Source organism: Sceloporus undulatus, chromosome 7 (genome assembly GCF_019175285.1).
Source record: "Sceloporus undulatus isolate JIND9_A2432 ecotype Alabama chromosome 7, SceUnd_v1.1, whole genome shotgun sequence".
NCBI lineage: Eukaryota > Metazoa > Chordata > Lepidosauria > Squamata > Phrynosomatidae > Sceloporus > Sceloporus undulatus.
The window spans coordinates 11325240-11348082 of NC_056528.1; the positions used below are offsets into that span (position 1 = coordinate 11325240).

The 22843-nt window shown below is 51.5% G+C and overlaps 1 protein-coding gene across 12 annotated transcripts in view; it reads left to right on the forward strand.

The window, feature by feature from the left end:
* GRIN1 (glutamate ionotropic receptor NMDA type subunit 1) overlaps positions 1–22324 on the forward strand; it is a 30781-nt gene extending 8457 nt beyond the window's left edge. For 2 of the 12 annotated variants that reach the window (XM_042479054.1, XM_042479055.1), the window contains 15 exons: positions 811–955; positions 1434–1517; positions 1774–1909; positions 2876–3003; positions 4222–4386; positions 5782–5900; positions 6290–6402; positions 6737–6885; positions 7091–7248; positions 7433–7594; positions 8243–8352; positions 9658–9803; positions 12283–12348; positions 12813–12923; positions 19972–22324. In XM_042479054.1, the coding sequence (XP_042334988.1) occupies positions 811–955; positions 1434–1517; positions 1774–1909; positions 2876–3003; positions 4222–4386; positions 5782–5900; positions 6290–6402; positions 6737–6885; positions 7091–7248; positions 7433–7594; positions 8243–8352; positions 9658–9803; positions 12283–12348; positions 12813–12923; positions 19972–20040 (1861 nt within the window). In that variant the 3' untranslated portion in view covers positions 20041–22324. Of the gene's footprint in view, positions 1–810; positions 956–1433; positions 1518–1773; positions 1910–2875; positions 3004–4221; positions 4387–5781; positions 5901–6289; positions 6403–6736; positions 6886–7090; positions 7249–7432; positions 7595–8242; positions 8353–9657; positions 9804–11536; positions 11579–12282; positions 12349–12812; positions 12924–18243; positions 18336–19971 lie in introns of those variants that run through there. The other 10 variants (XM_042479056.1, XM_042479057.1, XM_042479058.1 and 7 more) reach the window with 8 other exon arrangements.
* Positions 22325–22843: the final 519 nt, after the last annotated feature.

A 22843-nucleotide genomic window follows, 5' to 3' on the forward strand; every position in this document is an offset into this window, starting at 1 on the left:
CCAGGAGCCTACTCAAGGAGGTGGCAGAAAATGGAGTGAGGAAGGAAGGAAGGAAGGAAGGAAGGAAGGAAGGAAGAAAGGGAAGAGGGAAAGAACACAAGGCACAGCAGACAGAAGGGGAGACAGACAGAGGGAGGCCAAGAAGCTCAAAAGCTACATTTAATATGGAGGAAGTAGCCCTTGAATAACCTTACATTCTTCAGCCTTGGCACACAGATCGAGTTCAGCACTGAATTCTATGCTCTTCGTATAGTTAATTCTTATTAATGCTTCTTCCACCAGTTGTGGAGCTTTCCGACAGCTGAAACTCCCCTGCCTTCACACACTCCTACTCCCTGCCCCACAAATAATTCTCCAAACAGTGCCTGCCCCTTGGAGATTTCTCCCTCCGCAGCTATGAAATGGCCACCAGGCAAAAGGCGCCTTGACCCAAGGACTCTGGGGGCAGGCAGAACTCCTCCTCGGGAGCTATGGGGCTGATCCCGACTCCACTAAAGGGAGGCATCACTGCCAGTGACTAGGGACAGTATGGTGGCTTCCAACCCAGATAGGGGTCAGGCAACAGAAAGAGCCAAAGGGAACTCATCTGGGCACTTGAATGCTGCTGCCCTAAGGCTGGATGACCCTGTGAGAAGGGACAGCCTGCTCCAGCAACTGCTGCTTCTTTGCCTCTCTGGTTCTGACAACCTGATTTTATCAAAAATGAACAGGGGATTTTGCTACATGCTGACCCCTCACCCCCCATTTGTCTCAAGGGCAGAGAGTGATCAGTTCTGAAGCCTAAACAAGGGGACTTGGTTGTCTCTCCAGGGTGCTCATGCAGACCAAGTATGCGGATGGTGTGACAGGCAGAGTGGAGTTCAATGAGGATGGGGATAGGAAATATGCCAACTACAGTGTCATGAACCTACAGAATAACAAACTGGTGCAAGTCGGAGTCTACAATGGTAGCCACGTACGTATGATGGCCACCAGCCCTCGAGGCGTGGCGAGGCACAACAGCCAGGGTGGCTTCCCTTGTCAGGCCCTTCCTCCATAAGGGAGGACTGCAACCTTCTCTGGGACCCTCGATTTTGGGGGGGGGGCTGGGGGAGAGACGTGAGGGCTAGCAGGCTATAGGAAGCAAACTTAGCCACCCCCTTCTTTTTATGTCTTTTGATATTTTACTGGTACGTTCAGGCCATTTTTGCCTTAAGGGCTAAGAACTTGCTAGATGTTTAAAAGGGAAACTCATACCTCATATCAGTTTGCAGACTCACGCTATGAAACGGTAAAATGCATAAGTGATTCACACACACACACACTCTTTAACATGGGAATGCAGGCCAAGAGACAAGAAGTGTAGTCTGCCATGATGCAGTTCTCTTGCAGCCGTTCCCAGGCAAACAGGGACAGTTTACAACCTTCCACTTCATTCTCTGTAACTTCCACAGTTTCTGCCCAACGACCGCAAGATCATCTGGCCTGGAGGAGAGACAGAGACGCCGCAGGGCTATGAAATGTCTACAAAACTAAAGGTAAAACTTGGGAGTGGAAGATACAGACCAATGGAAAAGGGTAGCGGTGAGAAACCCCCCAAATGGAAACTCTCCCACGGCACCCCTAAAACCTGCACCAAAGAAGAAATGCCAGGTGCTGGAGAACCCAGGGTTGGTCCCTGGCCTCTCTGGAGCAGCCTCACAGCTGCTCCCTTCCAGCTGAGGAGCCTTGGGTCCAAGGAGGGACCCCTCTCTCCTGCTCCCTCCAAGGTAAAAGCCCCTTCTCTCTCCACAGATTGTCACCATTCACCAAGAGCCGTTTGTCTATGTGAAGCCGACCCAGTTAGACGGGAAGTGTGAAGCGCGCCACAACAGCACCGGGGGGTTGGTGCAGCAGGTCCTCTGCACTGGGCCAAACGAGACCATGCCAGGTAAGGCCCCATCCTGAAAGCAAGGCGAGGGCGGATTCAGACCGAAAGAGACCCCGCGTGAGTGTAGGGAAGTCAGTTTTCAAGAGTGGGGCTGCTCTTGGGAGAACAAACACATGGACCAAGCAAGGCATGGTCTGGGTCCAAGGTGTGGACACCGTTTCCAAGCACTGCCTTGCTGCATTTTGGAGGCAAATCACCTTTACTCATGCCAGCATCATGCAATGAAAACCCAACTGGAAGCAGCTCTTGTTTAACCTCCAAACAAAGTTACAAGGAAACTGGCATTACTTTTGTGTTTCCTTATATAAAGGGAAGCCTCTGGGCACCTAAAGAACTGTGTTCCTATTTCTTTCGAAGGCATGTTGCCACAGTAACTATTTGCACACCACGCTGGGCTGGGCTGGGCTGGAGCCCCTAAGCGTCCCGTGTCTTAGTAACTCAAATGCTGTGTCACTGAAGTCCAGATTCTCTCATAGCATTTCCCCTGATTAAAGTATGTGGTGAAACCAGATCACTCAGGCGGAAGTAAATCCAACTCTTACTAAGTCCTCTGCATGCTATTCTCTGATGCAAAGCAGGCCCAGTGTCTTGCTGAGAAGGATGAGAAGGAGGGAGGTGGCAGACATGGGCTTGACTCTAAATCCCATGCTGCTGCAACACGGGACTCTGCACATGCTTTTTAAGACGTGACATCTCCTGGGATTGATAGCAGCACATCCAAGCAGGAACCAGCAAAGGCCACAGTTCCATTTCTATGGAAAGCATGCCCACAAAATGAACAAGCTAACAATGACACAGGGCCGAGAATGGCTTCCCTCCTCTTTCAGATCGCTAGCCGTCAGGTGTGGCTGGGAACAGCGGCCTCTGAGCTGGAGTCTTGGTGGGAGGTGGGGGGGGGGCTGGATGGCACACCCCCAAAGAGCTGCCATGAACCCCCTGGTTGTTTTCTCCACCCTTAAAATGCAGGCCGCCCCAGTGTGATGTTGTGTTGTTACGGATTCTGCATTGACTTACTCATCAAGCTCGCCAAGACAATGAATTTCACCTATGAAGTTCACCTGGTGGCCGATGGCAAATTTGGAACCCAAGAGCGGGTAAACTGGAGAAACTGGAGCGTTCCTTCCTCTCTGTTTGGGTTGGAGAGGGTGGGAGGGGTAGAGGAAGATAGCAGAGGGAGAGTCCCAGACAAAATATACGGTTGGCAGCAATTCCCAAAGTGCCTTCCCGTTTCAGTTATTTTCTTTATGGGTGGAGGGGCATCTGGGGAGCAGGTCGACAGGACGGACATCTTGGCTCACGCCAGGACTTGGACGTTACGCAGTTGTCAGTCCTCAGTCCAGGCCAGAGACAGGCCACAGCGGGAGGTCAAGACTGAGATGGATGACTCCAGGCCAGAGCTGGGAAAGTTACCTTTTGGGGCTGCAACTCCCAGAATCCCCCAATTGGCATGGCCTATCTCCAACTGGCTTGTGAAATCAATTCAGGATGGTACTGAAGCTGGGAGGGTACCTTTTACCCACTAGGCCAAAGCTACCTGGTTTACTGAGGGGCCCGAGCTTCAACTTATGGCAACCCCATTAAGGAGAGGCCTCCAAGTGACCCTGTGATGGGCAGCCCTGATCAGGGCTTGCAAACTCAGGGCAGCCATTGTGGCTCCCCTGCTTTAGTCTATCCATCTGCAGTGGTCTTCCTTTTTTCCTTATTGCCTTCCACTTTGCTGAGCATTATTATCTTTTCTTGTGAATTATGTTGTTCCATGATCCCTCCAAACTACAATAGCCTCCATTTAGGTTTTTTGGCTTCTAGGGGGAGTTCTGGTTTGATTTGTTCTAGGACCCCTTTATTTGTCTTTTTGGCTACCCAGGGTATCCATGGAACTCTCCTCCAGCCCCCCATTTCAAAGGAGTTGTTCTTTTTCCTGTCAGGCTTCTTCACCATCCAGCCTTCACAATTAAACATACTATAGAAACTGGAAATACTATAGTACACACAGTCCTGACTTTGGTATTCACCGACATACCTTTACATTTCAGGAACTCATCTAGTTCCTTCATAGTCCTAATAGTACTAATCTTCTTCTATTTCTTGACTACAGTCTCCATATCACTTTATGACTGAGCCACAGTAGAGAAAATTGTTAAGTATTTCACTGTCTTCACTATCCTCTTTAAAGTTACGTAAATCATCTGTGGAGGGCTCAGGTGTGCCTCTAAATGGTAGATGCCATCCTTTTTTGCAGTGACTGTGCCATGCTGGCGTTCTCATAGAGGGATGCATTGCTTTCTTATTTTCTGCTTCTGCGATATCTGCAGGTGAACAACAGCAACAAGAAGGAGTGGAACGGGATGATGGGTGAGCTGCTGAGTGGCCAGGCCGACATGATTGTAGCCCCACTGACCATTAACAACGAGCGGGCACAGTACATCGAATTCTCCAAGCCCTTCAAGTATCAGGGACTCACCATCCTGGTCAAAAAGGTAACGTGAGCATGCAGAGATCTCATGAAACATGCCTGCCACAGACTGCCAAGCATGTGAACAGCTCTAGAGCAGGGATGGAGCACTGAAGAAAGAAGTAGTCCCAGAAGGCCAGCCAGGAAAATCTGGAAGCAACAGCCTGCTGACCTAGAGCCAAATGAGCCACTGAAGGAGAGAGAGGGACGGAGGGGGGTTTGCCTCGCCTCCTCTTTGTGGGACGCGTCGGGTCCAGGACCCATCTGACCCCCATGAACCCTGGAAGGCACCAACGTGTTCAGAGGCTGTCTGCCACTGAAGGCCAATTGCTGAGGGCAGGGAGAGGCTGGGTTATACAGGAGAATTCCCCCCTTCTTGCCCTAACTGTGGACTTGCCTGAAGTCCCTGCCTGGTCCAAGAGGGAAACAAGGTGCTGGTCTAGATGTGTAGTTGACCTTCGTGCATAGATGAGAAAATTGTATTAGAATTGCTTTTTGCTAACTGGCTATGGCTATGATTTTGGGGTGAGACTAGATGATTTGGGGTTTCAACCAAGTTAGAATTTAGCTTTTGTAAAGACTAATTTCAGAGTGAACAGCTCTTGTTAAAAAACTTTGTTTGGGAATATAAAGCTTCTTAAATCTAAACATCTTGGAGATAATGGTTAGAGATTTTCCTGTTTCATAAATTACATCTTAATGAACTGTAACATTTCCTGTAGTTTCAAAATATGATTGCATTGCACTTTCAAAATGTAAACATGTTTCTTGCTAGCGCCATAGAATGAAGATTGTGAAATACAGTCGGCCCTTCTTATACATGGATTTTTTATACACGGATTTAAGCATACACGGTTTGAAAATGTTCCAAAAAAGTATAAATTTACCTTGATGTTCCATTTTTTATCAGGGACACCATTTTGCTATGTCATTATACTTAATGGGACTTGAGCATACACGGATTTTGTTATACACGGGAGATCTTGGAACCAAACCCCAGCGTATAACAAGGATCCACTGTATAACCAGGGGGAGGGGGAAGACACAGGACTTTGGGTTTGGGTCTATAAAACAGTTGTGATAGCGATGATAGAGGCTCTCTTTGCATCTCAGGATGCCAGAAGCCTGGTACCGTAGATAAATTTCCAAGGCTTCTGAATTTCAGCCGGTCTTGTGGTTATTCCTCAGTCTGTTTCTGCAACCCTTGTGGCCTGGTCCAGCAGGCACTCCCTTGGACAGCAGAGGGTGGCTCCGGTTTCCTTGGTTGTCAGAAGCAGACATAGAATGACATTGCACACACCTTTACAGGGATTTGCAGAAATTTATCTCCCCAAACAGAGAACTCTCTTGTGTACTACTCACACTCTGGCTACATTTGCCTTGGGCCTTTTCCTAGCTCTGATCCTCTTCTCTTTTCCAGGAAATTCCCCGCAGCACGCTGGACTCGTTCATGCAGCCATTCCAGAGCACTCTGTGGCTCTTAGTGGGGCTCTCGGTGCACGTGGTGGCTGTGATGCTATACCTCCTGGACCGCTTCAGGTAACGCTCCTTTAGGCTGGCGAGGGCACAGTGTAGTGACCGTGGCTGTGAGAAGCCTCTGCAGGAGAACACTCATAAGGAGGGAGGGCCCAAGAAGTTTGGCAAGGCCTGTAAGAGGAATCTGAAGGGCATCATGCATGCACACCTGTCCCTCCAAGAAGTTCTTCTGCACAAGCCTGACTGCAAAGGACTGCCCTTCTTTTGCATTGCTTCCCCTGCCAGTCATGAGCAAAGTCAAGGAGCAATGCAGGGTGCAGAAGCTCCATCACAGTCTTCTGAAAGGTTGTCTCCCATATGACAATTTTGAGAAGCACTCGCAAGGCATTACCAAAAGACTTTCCTGCCTTGGGGTAGTTAAACTGACCCTCAGCCTGGTTGCTCTCTTGCAGCCCGTTTGGCCGATTTAAAGTGAACAGCGAAGAAGAGGAAGAGGATGCTCTGACACTCTCTTCTGCCATGTGGTTTTCCTGGGGAGTCCTGCTGAACTCTGGCATTGGAGAAGGTGAGTTTCAGGCAGACATAAAGACTATGGGAGGCAGAAGGGAGTGGATGAGAGCCTCTACTCCTGCCTTGGAAGAGTCATCAGCTGGAAAAGGCCACTGCAGGCCAGCAGAAACATGAGCAGAGCAAGCTGGGTGAGGAACAAAAGCAGAACAAGGATGCCCACCTGTGTTTCTCCCTGGAAGGGGTCCCAGTTAGTTGATCATCTTGACTGGAGACTGGCACCAATGTGTCTGCAGCATTTCTCATTTGGGGATTTATGGGCTTCAGTTTCCCTGCAGTCACTTCAGCATCGTCCCACAGTTCCTGCTTGACCGCTGCTCTTTCTCCTCCAGGCGCTCCTCGGAGTTTCTCAGCTCGAATCCTTGGAATGGTGTGGGCTGGATTTGCCATGATTATCGTTGCCTCCTACACTGCCAACCTGGCTGCCTTCCTGGTGTTGGACAGACCGGAGGAACGAATCACTGGCATCAATGACCCCAGGGTAATAAGCAGCAGCAGCAGCATCAACAGAACGGTGGCAGGAGCACAGCTTGATGGGCACACAAAGTGCTGCTTTTCCCAAAAATGTGTTGCAGCAGGGGAGGCGGCAGAGAGGCTGCATTCTCCTGGGAGCAACAGAAGCGGGGGACTCAGGACTTAAATCTCAGCCTTTTTTAAAACTGACTCCTGACATTTTTATTTTCCAGCTGCGAAACCCTTCTGACAAGTTCATCTATGCCACTGTGAAGCAGAGTTCTGTAGACATTTACTTCCGGCGGCAGGTGGAGCTGAGCACTATGTACCGGCACATGGAGAAACACAATTATGAGAGCGCCGCAGAAGCCATCCAGGCTGTCCGGGACAAGTAAATAAGGGATTTTCCTGGAGCATGGCTGCCGAGGGGACTGGGGCGGGAGGACTTCCAGAGAGTAGTGGATGGGCCGCTTGTTGCTTGTTGCCGCCTTGCTTTGGAGCAGACAGGGCTGCATGCACAAATAGTAAGCCAACTGCTGCAAAGACTCTTCTCTCCCTCTCTATCCCCATAACAGCAAGCTCCATGCATTCATCTGGGACTCAGCTGTACTGGAGTTTGAAGCTTCACAGAAGTGTGACCTGGTGACAACGGGGGAGCTCTTCTTCCGCTCTGGCTTTGGCATCGGGATGCGCAAGGACAGCCCCTGGAAGCAGAACGTCTCTCTGGCCATCCTCAAGTCTGTACCTCACCACCTCTCTAAGGGGAGACTCCATGAATTGCATGTAGGGTGTTTGGGAAAGTCAAGGGTGCTGCAGTAAATCCCTAGTTTGGGCTGGGTGAGGAACAAAAGCAGGTCACCGGCCGAATCCAATGACCAGGAATTTAGAACAAGCGCCCTGGGGTAAGCTAGTGTGCCCTCACAGAGGTGCCGAGGTGCCACATAATTCTGTTAAAGCCTACTGTGAGTCTACTGTTCCCCATCATCCCGACCTGCACAGAAGAGGCTGTCTGCAGTGTCCTGGGAGGTCCCTTCCCTCCTCTGGCTTTGCAAAGCCATCACTTCCTTTCTCATGCAGAGATGATGAAGAATTGCTGGCTCCTGGTAAAATGGGCTCCCGAATGCATTTCTGCATGGGCCACTACTACCCCATGAGTGCCACTCACTGACTCCCCTCCGGAGGCAGGGCCAGCTCAGTGACTGTGCAAAACTATGGTGGGGGGGGGCTTTTGCCAAGTCAGACTCTCATTTTGAACCAAGCAGGGCATGCCAGAGGGATGCAGACTGAAAGCAACCACACACCCTTCCTTGCCACTGGTGGGTTCTGCCTCTGTTGGACCCCTGCCCCAATGATCTCTTCTCCTTGTTCTCTCCTTTCGCCTCCAGCCTCCACGAGAACGGCTTCATGGAAGAGCTTGACAAGACCTGGGTGAGGTATCAGGAGTGTGACTCCCGCAGCAATGCCCCAGCGACCCTCACTTTTGAGAACATGGCAGGTGGGTTCCTCTCCACCCCTCCTCTGACAGCCCCCAGGCCTCCCCTTAAAGCTTCCCCTTCACAAAGCACACACCTTCTTTTAGAAGAAACCCTCTTTAAAAATATCTCTCCCAACCCAAAGTTTTCAATGACAATTCCCATCAGCCCGAGTCAGTGTGGCCAACTGTCTGTGATGATGGGAGCTGTGCTCCAGAATATCTGGAGAGCTGCAAGGCAAAGGAAGTTGAAAGATGAGGAATGGGCCACATCCCAGGTGGTACAACTCCCATCATCCCCTTCCACATATGCACTGGCCCTACTGCCAGGTCGTCATGAGGCCCACTACCTCTGGGTTGCAAATGGAGGAGGCACTTTCCCTTCTCAATGAGTATGTTATTCCCCTGCTTCACAAAGTGAATGATGATAATACTGCTAAAGGGCACTGAAGCCAGGTGTGTGTGTCCAGGACAAAGGACAGAGGCGCATGGCTCTTTCTTTTTTATGGTAAAGTTCATCATGTTCCAATGACACTCAAGACACAGACGAACTGCCCCAGAGAAGGCAGCCACCGGTGGAGACTCCAAGATGGAAGAGGCTATGGCTGACCTCCATTTGCACCCCTTTTCTCCCAGAACCTGAGACCACACTGGGCTACTTTAGGAACCCCAAATTCACCCTGCCTAGACCCCAGCCCCAACCTATTCATCTTGGCACTGGATACTCACATTTCCTCCCCTACCCGGCACCTGCTGTGCTCACAACTCCTTTCTTCACTTCTTTCCATATTCCCACAGGAAAGAGACTGCCCATCCGTCTCCCCAGTCTCTGCATTGCAAGGCTGACGGGAGGTCTCTGTTGTACTGTAAGGCCAGGCAAGTTCCCAAGTTTCCTTTAGTGCCCAGCAGCCAGGTCTCTACACAACTTTCCCTTAATGTCAGTTCTCTTTTTCTGTGATGGCGTCCTGGAGTTACCACTTCTCCTGTTTAAACGCCTGCAGTTTGCCCCCATGTCTCAAAGCTGTGATGAAAACCAACAATGTACACACACACACACACACACACACACACACACACACATGCTAACAACAAGAAGAACTCCAAAACATCTCAGGAAACTTGGGGGTAACACTGGCCAATGCATTGGCCAATGACACTTCTCCCAGCTGCCTTTCCCCTCATCCAGATGGAAGCCTCTCTCTAGTGGTACTGACTGCACTCAAAGAGCCTGCCTCTTCCTTTGCTGTGCCAAAGGGGGAGAGGGCAGGGAGGGCTTTGGGGGCCGCTGTCCTCCTTGCTCCCTGGCGTTAACTGTCCTGCTTCTTTCAGGTGTATTCATGCTGGTGGCTGGAGGTATTGTGGCCGGGATATTTTTAATATTCATAGAAATAGCATACAAAAGGCATAAAGACGCCCGGAGGAAGCAGATGCAACTGGCGTTTGCGGCTGTTAATGTGTGGCGGAAAAACCTGCAGGTAGGACAGATCGTTTTTAGAGAAAAACCTCCAAAACAGGTGCGGTTGGTTTTCTTTTTGTTCTGTTTTTATTTCCCATTACTTCACCCAACCAGTGACTACAGTGCTATGTGGGAATAGCACAGGGACAGGTGCCCCAAACGCCCGCCCTGCAGCCCCACTCTGTCCCCACTCACCACAGGGGCAGGCAGCTACTCCTGCTCCTCTGTTTGGCGTTCACACTCGAGCCCTAGCCCCAGGCCCTGCTCCCCATTCAGACCCCTGAGCAAGCAGGCACTCTCTCTGCCACCGCCTTTGAGGCATGGCTCCCCTTTCTGTCCTTATGTGGGCCACTGACAATGTTAAGCCACTGGGAACCTGTTGCCTCACAAGGATGAAACCCATCTGGTCCTGGCTGGGGGGAAGGAAGCTTTAGGATGCTCTGCCTGGTGCCTGGGCTGGGTCCCAAGAGCACTTCACTGACCATAAGCCTAGCCCCGATGCCCAGCCAAAGGCCTTCTAGCCACAGGCCCCGGTGGTGAATGGGTGTGCGACTGTGCCCACTGTGCCTGGAGGGGCCAGTGGAGGGTTGGGAGGGCCGCTTCGCTCACTGTGGTGCATTCAGTGCCACCAGCTGCTGGCAGAGGGAACAGCAAAGGCTTGGGATAACACCTGAGTAATGGGCTGGCTTCCCCTCCCTCACACCCCTCACAGCACCTGGGCAGGCGATGGCAGGATTGCGGCCCTAGCAGCCAGAGCTGCTGCTGCTGCAGCACATACATTAGGGCGCCCCCTCCACACACACACACACACACACACACACACACACACGCCTATCACATGGCATTTTGAAGAACAAGGGCACTAGCTCTTCAGGGCACCCCATTTCTGGTACCAGACAGTGCTTAGTTTAAAAGCAGAGGCTGCTGAAGTTCAGCTGCCCCCTGTTTCCAGTGCCAAGGCTCAGTTACAGAATATGGAGCACGTGTAGAGTGCCTTTGTTTCTCTGCTCAGTAATGCCCAGTATCACAGCACAAGGAGTCTGAGCCAGTGGGTGACACATCAAGGCAAGCCTGAGTTCCTTTCATTACCATCACTGTCTTAAAACAAATCATTGACCAGCCAGATGAACAAAAATCCACTAGGACCTGCCTAGCAGGCCCCTCCTGAAGAGCACCAGCCAAGCCAAGCCAGAACGGGGCCCATGGGCAGGCAGCCGATCAGAGCTTTCTGCTGGGCAGCCGGCCTCCCAGAGGGGTTTTTTGGGAAACCTGCAAGCACCACCAACTGCTGGAGAAGACCTGGGCCTTTTTTGCAGAGTGGAAGGGGAAAGACAAGCTGTTAAGCAAACCAAAAGTTTCTCACTAACACCATGTCCAATGAGCCCTTCCTTGTGTTCCCCCTCCGACCCACCCACCCACCTAACTGCCCACCTTCCTTCCTTCCTTCCTTCCTTCCTTCCTTCCTTCCTTCCTTCCTTCCTTCCTTCCTTCCTATCTCCCTCCCTCCCTCCCTCTCTCTCGCACCCCAACCCCAGGCAGCAGTACTGAAGGGGTGAAATGTGCAGGGAACCAGAGCACATTAGTCACTGTCATTTTTCACTTGCCAACTTTCTAGAAAAACCCTGCCCGGGGCCATTGGGGGGGAAAGACTCCTTGGGGCTGTCAGCCAAGCATGCCACCCCACGGGTTATAACAAAGAAACAAAGAAGTACGCGCATTAGATCCGTTTGACAATGTAAGACTTTTTCACAGGAGGATTCCTCAGACCACTAGTATCTGGTACATTGCTAGAAGGTAGGCAAGTGGAAAGATTTCTTTGTTCAAGAAAAAAAGCTAAAAGCAAATATATCTATAATGGGTTTTCTTTTGTTTTGTTTTGTTTCCTGGGGAAATCACAGTTTTGCCATGGCTATTTCCGGCAATGCCATGGGAAGGCACACAAAAAAAGTCATCCCATCCCATTCTCTTCTTGCTAGCTTTTCTTTTTCTGTGCATGCATGCAAAAACAAATGAGGCAAAAAAACAACTGGAAAGGAGGAGGAAATGTATCCCCTGAGCATGCTTTGTGCACCAGCGGGATACATTTTTGGTCACCCTCACAAAGGGCTAGTAGGGCTAGACCTGGTCCCAGCCCCGACACCCGAAAAGGGGTTCAGGAAAAGAGGGGAGGGAGGGAGGGGGGAGCAGGGAAATTGGCCTGGGTGACCCCCACGGACCAGGTCTGGCCGCCTGCTGCCTGGCTCTGCCGCTGTGGTTTTTCTCTTTCGTTCTGTTCCTTTGAGTTCCTGCCAACCCTAACATCATCCAAAGCCTAAATGCTTTGCTTCTTCCCTTTCTTTTCCTCGTTTCAGAAATTTTGATTTTGATACATTTTTGTTGTTCTCTTTTCCTTTTTTAAATCTTCTTTTGAAAAACAGTTCAAGCTTTGCGCCAAGCCTCATTGAAATTTTTGGAATACCTTTTTTTTTAACATACAATGACCTTCTCTTTCAATGCAGTCCTCTCTCTCTCTTGTGGCCGTAGGATTCACCTTCAGAAAAGGCCCCGAGCATTTTTATTTAGTGGTAGGTGAACGTGTCTCACCTCTCTCTCTAGGAAGGGGCAGGGCGCAGGTGGCTCACCTAGGGACCCTGGAGGCTGCCGGCTTTGCCACGGCTCTCCTGGGGAAGACCTCGCAGCTCTCCAGGCCGCTGACCTGTATAGCCCAGCAGACGCCCAGCCGCTTGCCCCACGCCCCTCCCGGCCCACCACCCATCCCCTCGAGGGGCTCCTTTCCTCCAACCAAAAGGCCATCCTAATTTAGACACAGCCATGCACCGGCCCTCCCTCACACGACGCCAGAGCCAGGCGCCAGGGCCGTGTGTGCCTTTGGGACTGACAGCCATAAGGACGACCACCGCCATGTAAGAAAGCAAGCCAAAAGGAAAAAGGCACACCAAGGATCGTGACGTGGGGCAGTGTTCATGTAGGTGTAGAGGTCCAAGCCACCCACTGGAGATCTAATCGCTTATATACATATTCATTTTAGGATAGAAAAAGTGGTAGAGCAGAACCAGACCCTAAAAAGAAAGCCACTTTTAGGTCCATCACCTCTACCCTGGCCTCCAGCTTCAAGAGACGTAGGTCATCCAAAGATACGGTAAGAGGAAGAAAAACAATTATGCCCTCTTTCTTTCCTTTTCTTTCTCTCTCTCTCTTTCCCTCTTTCCTCTTTCTCCCTCCTTCTCTCTCTTTCACTCTTACTCTCCCTCCCTCTCTTCTGCCATCCCATCAACTGCCACACACCCATCCCAAAGCTGCCAGTGTAACCTACCATAGCCTCATGTCCGTCAAGAGTCGGTCAGTCAGTCGGTCAGTCAGCTGTCCCCGTGTCCCTCGAAAAGTTTCAAAGCCCCACTGGGCCAGGAAAGGCTTGGATGCTTTGTAGTGTTCTGTGAAGAGTTTGGAGATAACTGCAGTGAGTTTCCTGTTCTTGGTTTTTGTTTGGTTTTGTTTTTGAACTGGATCCTTTGATTTCCTTATGTTTGGAAATGTGATTTAAACTTTCCTCACCTTACTGATGCCAACCTTTCAAAGAAAACTGACCTGTTCCTCCCTGCCTTCCTCCCTGCCTCCCTCCCACGGTGTCCTGAGTGTCCTTTACCTGTTTGCCATCTGATGCCTGGAACAGTCACTGATTCCCCCACGCCCAGCTCTGCCCGCTTGGGCAATGTCTCCCCTGACGCGGACCACCTCTTTACCACACTCCCTACTCGTGGCTTTTCTTTGTGTTTTTTATTATTTCTTAAGAGGCAGAGAGAGAGAGAGAGAGAGAGAGAAGGCAGAAGGCAGATTTCTGTACCCAAGTGAGGTCTCTCTCTGACTGTGGCTTAGCTGAGAGGTCAGGGCAGGAAGCAGTCAGCAGTGGGTGGTTTGGAGTGGGAGCATTTGGGAAGGAAAACGGGTTGTAAAGCCCAAAACAAGGCCAAGCCAGAAAGAAAGAAATGAAGACGGCCAACCCAACTCGAAACAAAAGTTATTCCGTTTCGGCGGAAACCATCTCCCAGGAGGTGAGAGATGCCGTCGAAACCTCTGCTTGCTCTGAGCTTCTTGCTTTCAAACACCTCTGGTGCACAGGGGGGGGGGCGCACTGGGGGGCTGCATGCGCAACTCAGCCGAGGCCGGCCCCTCCCTCCCTCCTTCCCGGTTTGCATGGACCCTGGCTGGGCGCCACTGACCGCACATGGGGGCACATCTGGCAAGCAGGGAAGCGGCAATGCCACTTCTGTTTTGCACTATGCAGCACAAGGGGCTGGCTCACAAATCTGCCTCCTACTCGAAGCTTTAAAAGGGTTTAAAAAAAGCAATGCCTTTTTTTAACCCCCCAGACGTGTTAATTTCCTTTAGGGGAGGTTGTGTTCTTTTGTTGGTTTTTTGGCCAGTGGGTCTCGGTTAGGGAGGTCCCAAGAAAAGGGTGACAAGAGAGCGACCTCACCCTCCTGCCCCAGCATTGTCCAGGGCACTGCGTGGGGGTCACGCAAGGAGAGAGCGTCATCTCCAAAGGGATGGCAAAGGCGGCGGCAGCGGCGGGTGTGTGTGTGTGCCAGGTTATCTCTTGGGCATAGGAAGGCCAAGGGAGTGGATGCCCTGGGAGCCCTGCACTCTGGGGCTTGAGAGTCTGCTGGGTCTCCTTTGGGCCGAGGCAGGTGGAGGGCTGCCCTAAACTACAGTGGACCCTTGTTATATGCTGGGGTTTGGTTCCAAGATCTCCCGTGTATAACAAAATCCGTGTATGCTCAAGTCCCATTGAATATAATGACATAGCAAAATGGTGTCCCTCATAAAAACTGGAAAATCAAGGTTTGATAATTGAAATTTATACTTTTTTTTGAACATTTTCAAACCGTGTATTCTTGAATCCGTGTATAAAAAATCCGTGTATAAGAAGGGTCGACTGTATGCCTTAGGGCCCATACAGACAGGCCAAAACAAAGCTGCTTCGGGTCACTTGGAGGCATGCTGTTTAAATGCTGCAAGCGTCCTAAGAGGCCAGAAGTGGCACCAAAGCTACGTCGCAGTCCTAAGGGCTGGAGCATGGCGTTGGCGCGGCTTCCGGACTCTTAGGATGGATGCATCGTTTAAACGGCTTACCGCCAAAGTGACTGAAGCAGCTTTGTTTTGGCCTGTCTGTATGGGGCCTTTGTTACTCAGTTTTAGCCTCACTTCCTACTTGTCGTGTTCTTTAAACGGTTTTGAGGATTTCCATCAGATAAACAGAACCCATCCATCCAGAAGCCATAAAAAGGAAAGAAAGACCAAGCCCCTGAAAACCATGGCCCTGACTGCGCTGAAGAACGTGGAAGGCCTGCTTTGAAGGGTCGGAGGAGAAGGTCGGGCCCAAAGGCCCAGAGAGAGAGAGAGAGAGAGAGAGAGAGAGAGAGAGAGATCAGGCCCAGGGCCCCCAAGAGAAGGCCAAGTTCCCTCCCTCAGCCCCATGGAGGCTTCCTCCAAAAGAGGCTAAAAGCCTCAGGGCCCAACACGATGCAGACGGAAACGCTGTTCTTTAAACAACTTAGGAGGGGAATGAAATGCATACGACTCTCCCTGTATAGACTGCATAGGCCACTGATAGTTATTTAAGCAAACTATATATATATATATGAAATTGAAACAGCAATACTCTTGCTATTTAAACAGACAACACACACACACGCATACAGTATATAATAATAATAATGATGATGATGATGATGAATGAATGAATGATTGATTGATTGATTGATTGTCCGCCCAATCACTAGGAATCCAGGTGGGTTACAACTGTAGAAATGCATTAGAAATACAATAAGATCCTAAGCGACCCCTTCCCAGCCCCCTCCCCATTTACAACTCAGATCAATAGTTATTTAAACTATAGAGACACACAAGATTCAAATAGCGATAGTTATTTAAACAAATTATATATATATATATATATATATATATATATATATATATATATATGAAACAAGTCCAAGCTATTTCCCCTTCAGAGGAGCCCCGAGGCAGCAAGGAAAGCAGCCTCCCTTTCAAGGCCTGTCTCTTGGCCTTTTGCGCGGCTGCCGTCTGTTTGCGCACAGTTTTGTTGCCAGCGCCCCTCTCCTTTCCCTCAGGCGCCCTCTGCCTCCCCTCTGGACTACCGCTCCCAGAATCCTCAGCTCAGGGCGTGCCATGGGCCAAGGGCGGGCGGCGGCGCCAGGGGCATGCTGGGACTGGTAGTTCCATGCCCAGAGCCCCTGCCGCCATTGAGGAAGGAATGAAGAGGGGAAAGCCAGGGCCATGCCAGGGGCAGCAGAGGGAGAAAGAAAAGGACAGCCCCACTCTGTGGCCTTTGTTTGTCATTTGTCATTGAATGCCCTTGTTCTCCAACATGATCCCTCTGTCAGAAACCCCGGCGGCCCTCTTTCTTCCTCATGGTGGGGCAGAGGAGGAAGGGCGCTCCTTCTTCCCTGGAAGGAAAGGGAAGACGAATGGACACAGTCTCTTCCACCAGCTTCCTTAATGTTTACCTCAGAGGTTGAGTGTGAACAGTTGTGAGGCAGTGTGAACGTGGCAACACACACACAGAGTCAGAGATCCGCCTGCAAGGGAGCAAGGCTTTTTGTGTGTGAGGGAAACAGTGCCACAAGGAAGGAAGGAACCTTCCCCCAAGGCTGGCTGAGACCCAAAGCCAAGGAGGGAAATGGCTCCCTTTCAGTCACTCAAGGAGGGCAGTTGCTGCCATCAAGGGTCAGTGGCCGCCGGTCCCTTCCATAACCAAATTTCTCTCTCCAAAGAATGTTGCTTTCTAGCTCAAAAAGGAAGGGCCAAGACCCACATTCCTCAGACGAAAACCTCCTCACAGAGTCCAGCCTGAAAATGGCTGCCTTGCCTTGAGTTCTGAAGGTTCTCTGGACAGATTTTCTGCCAGAAGAACTCATGGTTTTTAAGAAACAAATGCCCTTTGAAAAGGGACATTTGGTAGACTTCTATAGAAAGAGCGAAGTTGCCGTTCTCTAAGGCTGCATCTGCACTGCAGTAGTAATGCAGTTTGACACTGCTTCAACTGCCATGGCTCTATGCTTTGGCATCCTGGGATTTGTAGTTTTGTGAGGTTTTTTTAGCCTCTGGTGCCACAACAAACTACAAATCCCAGGATCCCATCGCACTGAGCCACGGCAGTTAAAGCGGCGTCAAACTGCGTTATTATTCCTGCAGTGCGGATGCAGCCTGAGCCACGACGATGGACCCCTGGAAGCAAGACATTAAACTAGTGCCTTTGGGAAACCCTGGTTGCATAATTTGGATTTATTTATGAATTAGCTATGTTTTCAAAGCCACCAAATGGCAGGAATTCTCTGAGCATCTAACTAAAGAGATGCGCCATTAAGAATACAATGCTGAGTGACAGAAGCTGGTGAAAGCCTAAAGCCCAAATGGCAGCCCATCTCACAGAGAGATACAACCTTTGCATGGGGGCTTTGTTGCGGCCTTTGCTGGCACAGAAAAGGCCATAGAGAAGGTGCCTTGTTATTAAAGTCTGGCTTTGTTATTAGATTGGTGGGTCTGGTAGGGCAACTCTGCCTCCAAATATCAATGTGCCCGCTACCTACAAACCACTCTTTTCTCAGACGTTCTTGTGTTTCTATATGTCACACAAACAAAGCTCCCAAACCCTGTATTTCTCCCAGCAAATGTTTGCTAGTTCAAACCAGAGACGGAGGGAGGGAACGCCGCACTCCTCTCAGTCAAGTCAGTACAGTGGGCGATCTGCTCCTTTCTATTGAGATATGATAAAACTATGACCTGCACGAGGAGAGTGTTAATCAACATTTCTTCTCCTCCAAAATAGTGGACCTGAGGATCAGCCAATAAAGCTGATTTTCAGTGAGATCTGGGCTGGCAAAGGAAAGGTTGCTTTTCTTTTACTTGACACAAAGCTTGTCTTGTGGCATATTCACCGACGCAAGAGATGGTGATGGCCACTGGCTTTTGTGGCCTTTTCTTAAGGACTAAAGGGAATCCATGGAATATAGGCCCAGTGGTGGCTGTTCACCCATTTCCCCTTTATTTTGTTGGGGGAGAGCGTGTGCCCAAGAGCCAGGCCCTAGGGACAGAGCCCAGGCGGCCCTTTGCTTTTGCGTTCCAGGGGTGTCTTTCTGGCCCGCCTGGGAAGAGGGAGTGGGACTAGGAAGGGCCCTTGGCGTCCGCAGCCATCCTCCCCTGGCAAGCCCCCTCCTGCCCGCTGACCCCTGGGGACCCAAGGCCAGGGCCAGGCCACCGCCGCCTCTGGCCCCAGTGTGCCCGGCGGGGGGCTGCATGCGTGTCAAGGGAGGCGGGAGGGTGGGCAGAGAGGGGCGAGCTCTTTTTCGCCAAAGTGGATGTTGCCTTTGACTCTGGAACTGCTGCAGCCATGATGCCTCTGTAATAGACAACCCCTTTGATGCGCCTGCTCCCTACAGACAGCCCCGAGATGCCATCACGCCCAGAATCCGTGAGCTGCAGATAAGCCGCCGGTAGAGAAAGCCCGGCCTCAGGAGCGGCTCAGCACAGGGTGGGGCTCTTGTCCTGAATGTTCATTCACTTTTGTCCTGTACCCAAAGTCCTGTATGATGATGATGATGATGACAATGACAATCAGGGGGTCTGTACTACTGTCCAGGGAGAGCAGGGAAAGGGTGGCTGGCAGGGCCGGCAGGGGCAAGGAGGGAGGGAGGGGGCTGGGGCAGATGTGGGGAGGAGAGACCCGAGTCCTCTGAAGGGCCAAAGGCATAGCAAGAAGAGTCCCCAAACAGATGGAGTGTGACATATATATGTGTAGCTGTATCTGTGTATGTATGCACACATGCCCCCAGGACTGCCATTGGTCACTGGTTTTGGTGGCCAGTGGAGCGTCCCGGGAAGGGGCCACTTGGCTCTCTGGTGGAGTGTGGCAAGAAGGCTCTCGCAGGTGCTGTCCTCTGACCCTCCCTGTCCTCTGGGGAATCCCTGAGAGATGATGCATTGCTCTGCTGTCCCGGCAGGGAGGCTGGGGAGGTGCCGGCCGAGGGCAAAGGCCAGAGGTCCAGACGCCCCGACACAAGGGTGACCACCAATTCTGCCACATGGCGAGAAGACCAAGGGCAGCTTGGGCACATTGCTCCAGTTGGACACTGTGCATTTGGCTTTTCTCACGTGCTGCTGAGAGATCAGCTACACGGAGCCTGTTCTGTAGAGATTGCTTCTCTAAAAAGAAAAATCAGGTTAAAATGGCATAACGAGATCCCTCTCTGGTTCTCAGGCCCATCTAAATAGGCCTTTCTTTGCCTCAGGGCTTCCAAGGCAGTTCCCAGCCATCTTACTTGCACCTTTGCAGTGCACCGTCGCCATGGGGCAGAGGGAAGGGTGCCTGCGGTTTTGTTTTAGGGCAAGAGGTTTGGAATTTTAAAATCAGTCAACTGGGTTTCAAATGAATAGTCAAAGAGGGACAAGTGGGTCACTCCCAAAAGGGGTTTACCAGCACAGACAGCCATATATATAGGCACACTCAAAAAAAGCAAAGACCAAAGCTGGCGTCCCCCACCCCCCCGGGATACAACATTTGGCGCAAACTGTTTGGCGTTTCCTCAGGGGCTACCACCGACCCTCCTCCAGCCGGGACAGCAGAGGACCAGTCACCGGCCTTGTCTCTAACGCGTGGCATACATGGCATGGCCACTTGAACAACTGTCTTTCCAGTTGCCCATAAACTGAACAAACAGAGTTATGCATTTCTTTAGCCACCTGCCACTGAAGCCAAATTCTCCAGTTTGCTGGAGCTAGGGCTGGGCAGAGGGGGATTTGTGCTACAGACGCAAGGGGTCTGGAGGCGGCTTCCAGGTCTGGCCCCCAATTAGTCCTCCTGACGCTCAGGGAGCCGCTTGCCCCACGGCTGGCCCAAACGGCTCCCTGTGCCTTTGCAATGCCACTCTGGGAGAGAGACACGCATGCGCCATGTGCCACGTCCCGTGGAGCGTGCCCCCTCCCTCCCTGCCCCCTGAGGCGAGTGGCCAAGACCCCTGGCGGACGCTCTGAGGGCCTCCAGGACCTGGCCACTGCATCATCCCTGAGCGATCCCCCAAAGGGGCGTGCGTCTGGACTAGTCAGCCGGAGGCCTGGCCCAGCTCTGCCTAATCCCTTGCCCTCTTTGTCTGTCTGTTTGTCTCTTGCAGCAGTATCACCCTACAGACATCACTGGGCAGCTCAACCTCTCCGACCCCTCGGTCAGCACCGTGGTGTGACATCTGGGCGCCACTCCCGCTGGCCGCAGGCTCCAGAGGAATAGACCAATGGAGACTCTGATGGGTCCCTCCTGGAGACACCAAAGCAAGGCCTTTGCCACCCATCCACAGCGTCTGCATTGCTTTCTTCCCACTTGGCCAGGATGAGGTCCCCTTCTTTTTGATACTCCTGGGATGAACCACACGAACATGAGGCCTTGGAGCAGCCAGCCCCCTTCTTTGCCCCCTTCTTCTTCCGGAGCTGGGAGGTCTCTGGTTATTTCTCTTTGTGACATCAAGAGACACAGGGATGGTGGTCCCGAATGGCACGCCGACCAGGCCGAGGGTAGGCTGCGTGTTCTCGAAAGCGGAATGGATTTCCTTTGCAATAGGGAAAGATTCTCTTTATCAGACCTGCATGCTCTGACCCTCCTCCACCTCCACTGCCACCTCACCCCCATTTTCTTTCGCCACATCGGAAGAGGAAGACCCCCAGTGCTCATGGGTGATCATGTACATAGCCCTCCATATCTATCTCCATCCGTGCGTCAGCCGGAGAGAAGGGTTTGGTGATGTGACGCATGTTCAGCTCTCTGGCTCTTGCTAGGATGGTCCTGCCCACAAGAAATTGTTGTTCTTCCCACAAGAAGCATCCGTTGCCCCCTTCCCTGCTGTCCACATTGTGGGCCATTTGTGAACGGGGACTTTGTCTATTTCCCTCTCCACAGCCTGATAAAGGAGCATGTTCAGCAGGGTAGGCAATGGGATGAGAAATGGAGAAGAAGGCCTCTCCGCCGCTCCTCCTTTCTGGCATCTGGCCTCCAAATTCAGCCGCAGTGAGTCCAGCTGTCTGGACACAAATGCAAGCTGGCAGCATTGCACCAACCTCCCCCTGCTCCCCTCCCTGAAAAGCTTTGCCTGCCCCAATGATGGCCATCCATTTCCTTTGGAAGCCCCTCAGATGTGTCTGTTATCAGCCCCTAAAGGCAAGGGATAGCAAGTCTGGCAGGTGTGACTTTGCCATTTGCCGGTGGGTAGCGCCCCCTGCAGGTGGCCATGCCCAAAAGGACAGTGTCAGGATGCCCTCCATTCTGGGAAGTGGCATGATGATCAGTGGGCTGCCTTGGATAAAGCTCCCATTGATGAAGGCCTTGGCGCATGAGTGGATGACTTCTCTGGCGACTGCCATTCATGAGGCCCTAGGAGCCAGGAGGTAGCGGGCGGCCCCAGCCCCCTTTAGTCCCCTTGCTCTGCTCAGGGCCAGGGCCAGGGAAGGGGCCATGGCCCCAGGGCCCTCTGCAGTTTGGGAACTGTGGTCCTGGCCAAGCAGCAGGGACTCTTGGGAGGAGGGTGGAGGGGGACCATCGCAGGACGCATCAGAGCAAGTGGCCATTCTGATCCATCTGGGAATCTCTCAGGAGAGAAACAGGAGGCAGCACTTCATCCAGATTTAGATTGGATTATTGTTAAAGTTTGTTTATATAGCTTCCGTTACATTCAGGACTCCAGAGGTGTTAGGTATCACACTGAAAGAACTGGGTTTAGTGCCCATTTCTGGCAGCCTTGAAAACCCATTATGGTTTCAATGAACCAGACCTACTTTTTCATTTCAGTGTCGTTTCTGTGTAAAATGGCAAAAAAAAATCTGGCCAGGGTACCTTTTTAGCAAGCCACCTGAACTGAGAGCTGGGCAGCCGCTGAAGCTCAAAGCAGTTGAGCGAAGGAGGCCCCATCGCACCACACACAAAACAAGGCTTCCTGCTTTTCTGAGTAGCTTCCCTGCCTTTCCTCCTTGTCATTCACCTCCTCCTCTTCCTCCTCTGCTGGTGGTATGTCCTAGATCACAGCTAGTCTGGAACACATACCCAAGAGGTAGACCCATGGGTTAAGCACTGTCCCCTAAGACACAGCTGAATCCCACAACCAGGGGGCCTTTTGCCCCCTCCCCACCCACCCTTCTGCTCCAGTTTGCCATCTGCCTCCTGCTTCAGAAATGGGTTGGGGGCTGATGGAGTTCACGGTGCAATGCTGTCCCTCCGCTTAGAAGCAAGTCCCATGTGCTGAGTGGGGCTTACTCCCAGGTGGAGAAGGATGAGGCTGCAGCCCCAGGCAGGACTTTTTAGTAAGTGTGTGATCTGGAACGTGGGTTCTTCTGTACATAGACGTGGGTGTGTATGTGTGGAATTTTTAACTGGGCATCAGCATCCAATTATTATGAACAATAACCATATTTATTTACAGTTGTACTGTGCGTTTTTGTAAGAGCTAACGGGTATTCTTCAATGAACTTCATATGCCAACAGGAGTGTGTGTCTGTGTGTCTATTAGCTACGTTCAAGGAGACAAGGGAGCAGGGGAAGGGGCAGAGACACAGGCAACGCTTATAGCCCCACAAAAGACTGGGGAGGCTGGCCCTGCGGCTGTGAGATGCACAGGGCTGTGATGCTGTCTTTACAAACAACAACAGCAATGACACCGAAAGGCAATTGTGGGAGCAGCTCAACCCCAACACACACACACCGCTGCCTTCCTTGCTGCCTTGCTGTTAGAGAACTGCTCCTTTCAGGCCAGGCCTGAGCAAAAGCAGTGGGGTCTTTTGTCCTTAGTAGCCTTCATGGCCAGCACAGACCCACACTCCCCCGCAGCAGGATTGGAAGCCCACCTCTACTTTTCAAAAACTGAGGGGCTGTGGTAAAAATCAAAGGGGGCCTACAACCTATTTAAAGGTTGTTCTTGGTGGCATCTGGTGCATGTTTATAATGTTGCTGCTGGATGCAGACCCTTCTTTCTTTCTGAAAGGCTGGGGTTCGCAAACCACTTCAGC